This window comes from Chaetura pelagica, unplaced genomic scaffold (assembly GCF_000747805.2).
Source record: "Chaetura pelagica isolate M959 unplaced genomic scaffold, ChaPel_1.0 scaffold743, whole genome shotgun sequence".
NCBI classification, from domain to species: domain Eukaryota; kingdom Metazoa; phylum Chordata; class Aves; order Apodiformes; family Apodidae; genus Chaetura; species Chaetura pelagica.
In genome coordinates this window covers 57543-59626 of record NW_009952703.1, presented here as the reverse complement: position 1 = coordinate 59626, position 2084 = coordinate 57543, and the positions used below count along the sequence as shown (strand labels likewise).

Here is a 2084-nt window from a genome sequence, read left to right as displayed (position 1 = left end):
GTGGTGCGACCGCCCGGGCACCACGCAGACCCTGCCACTGCCATGTAAGAACCCTGCCTGGAAACCCCCCCAAAACCCACCTCCTTGGCTCAAAAAGTCCCCCTGGGACCCCCCACCCAGCTTGGGGAGCCCACCCTTCGTGGATTCAGGTGGGGAAGGGGCCTCAATGAAGGTGCCCGGAGCATCAAGTGGCTCCAACTCCCTCTTGGCAGGGGATTCTGCTTCTTCAACTCGGTGGCCATCGCTGCCCGGCAGCTGCAGCAGAAGGGGAAGCTCAGCAAGATCCTCATTGTGGACTGGGTGAGTCCCCTCTGTCCCCCAGGGTGTCCCCAGAGTATCCCCAGGGTGTCCCCGGGACCCGGTGCCTGCTCCTCCCAGCTCCTCTGGAGTCAGACCAGAGAGCAGCCCCAGCTCCTCCTCCAGGCCAGACGTGGGGCTGGGAACCCTGGAATGGTGGGGTGGGAAAGTGGGAGCAGCCCCTGGGAGTTGGAGCCCCATCCCTGGAGCAGGGTGGAGATCCAGTTGCTTTTAGTGGAGAATCATAGAATCCCAGAATCCCAGACTGGTTTGGGTGGGAAGGGACCTTAAAGAGCATCTAGATGGGCAGAAACACCTCCCACCAGCCCAGGCTGCTCCAAGCCCCATAGCAGATACCTGGAACCCTTCAGGGATGGGGCAGCACCTTGAAGATCATCTAGTGGGATCATCTGGGTGGGCCTGAAGGTCCCTTCCAACCCAAACCATCCCAGGAGCTAAATTCTATGATTGTGGGTCTTGCATGATCACAATGGTGTGACAATGGAATCATCATGGGATGGGTTGGGTTGGAGGGACCTTCAAGACCATCCAGTCCCACCCCCTGCATGGGCAGGGACCCCTCCCACCAGCCCAGGCTGCTCCAAGATCCCTGGTAGATCCTTGAACCCTTCCAGGGATGGGGCAGCACCTTGGAGATCATCTAGGGGATCATCTGGGTGGGCTTGGAGGTCCCTTCCAACCCAAACCATCCCAGGAGCTAAAGACCATCCAGTCCCACCCCCTGCATGGGCAGGGACACCTCCCACCAGCCCAGGCTGCCCCAAGCCCCATCCAACCTGCCCTTGGACACCCCAGGGATGGGGCAGCCACAGCTTCCCTGCCCCAGGGTCTCCCCACCCTCCCAGGGAAGTTTCCTCCTCACGTCCCACCTCGATCTCCCCGATCCCAGTTGAAAACCACAAATCCCTCGCCCAGTCACTCCAGGCCCTTCTGGCTCTGTTTAGGAACCCCCTCAAGGCTGGATAAAAGCTCCTTCTCCCCCTTCCCTTCTTCCTCCAGGATGTCCACCATGGCAATGGGACCCAGCAGGTCTTCTACAGGGACCCTGATGTTCTCTACATCTCCCTGCACCGACACGACGACGGGAACTTCTTCCCCGGCAGCGGCGCCGCCGACGAGGTAGGAGGAGGAGGAGGCACCAAGAAGCTGGGGGAAGGCTCTTGCCTTGGGGCCAGCAGCCCTGGTGGCCCAGGGGACAGCCAGGAGAGCAGGACATGGGTGGCTCAGAGCAGAGGACAGTGTTGTGGTGGTTCCTTGTGGGTTCCTTGCTGCCTGTTCCTGCCCGGTTCTTGAGGCTTCATCCCAGTTTGAGGGGGACTCGGTGGCCACCAGGCTCTGGGAAGTGGCAGGAAGGTGCCACAGGTGCTGCTCTGCAGGAACTTTTCTCCCCTTAGAGCCTGGCAGGGATGTCACCTCCTCAGGCCACCTTGTCCCCTCACAGGTCGGCGCTGGTCCCGGCGAGGGATTTAACGTCAACGTAGCCTGGACTGGAGGGCTCGACCCCCCCATGGGTGATGCTGAGTACCTGGCTGCCTTCAGGTGCTGCTCCTGCTCCTCTCCCCTCACCCTGGGGTCAGGCTGAGCCACCTCCCAACTCCTGCCCCCCGTGTGTCCCCCCCCAGGACGGTGGTGATGCCCATTGCCCACGAGTTCTGCCCCGACCTGGTGCTGGTGTCTGCTGGTTTCGACGCAGCCGACGGGCACCCCCCCCCTTGGGGGGCTACAAAGTCTCTGCGAAATGTAAGGGAGGGAAGACAGGGTGAGAG

General features: G+C 61.7%; 1 protein-coding gene across 1 annotated transcript in view; it reads left to right on the top strand.

Moving 5' to 3' along the window:
* HDAC7 (histone deacetylase 7) overlaps window positions 1–2084 on the top strand; it is a 27716-nt gene that overhangs the window by 22946 nt on the left and 2686 nt on the right. Inside the window, 6 exon segments of the mRNA XM_009994082.1 lie at window positions 1–44; window positions 213–300; window positions 1318–1437; window positions 1760–1857; window positions 1941–2023; window positions 2026–2058. Of these exon segments, the coding sequence (XP_009992384.1) occupies window positions 1–44; window positions 213–300; window positions 1318–1437; window positions 1760–1857; window positions 1941–2023; window positions 2026–2058 (466 nt within the window).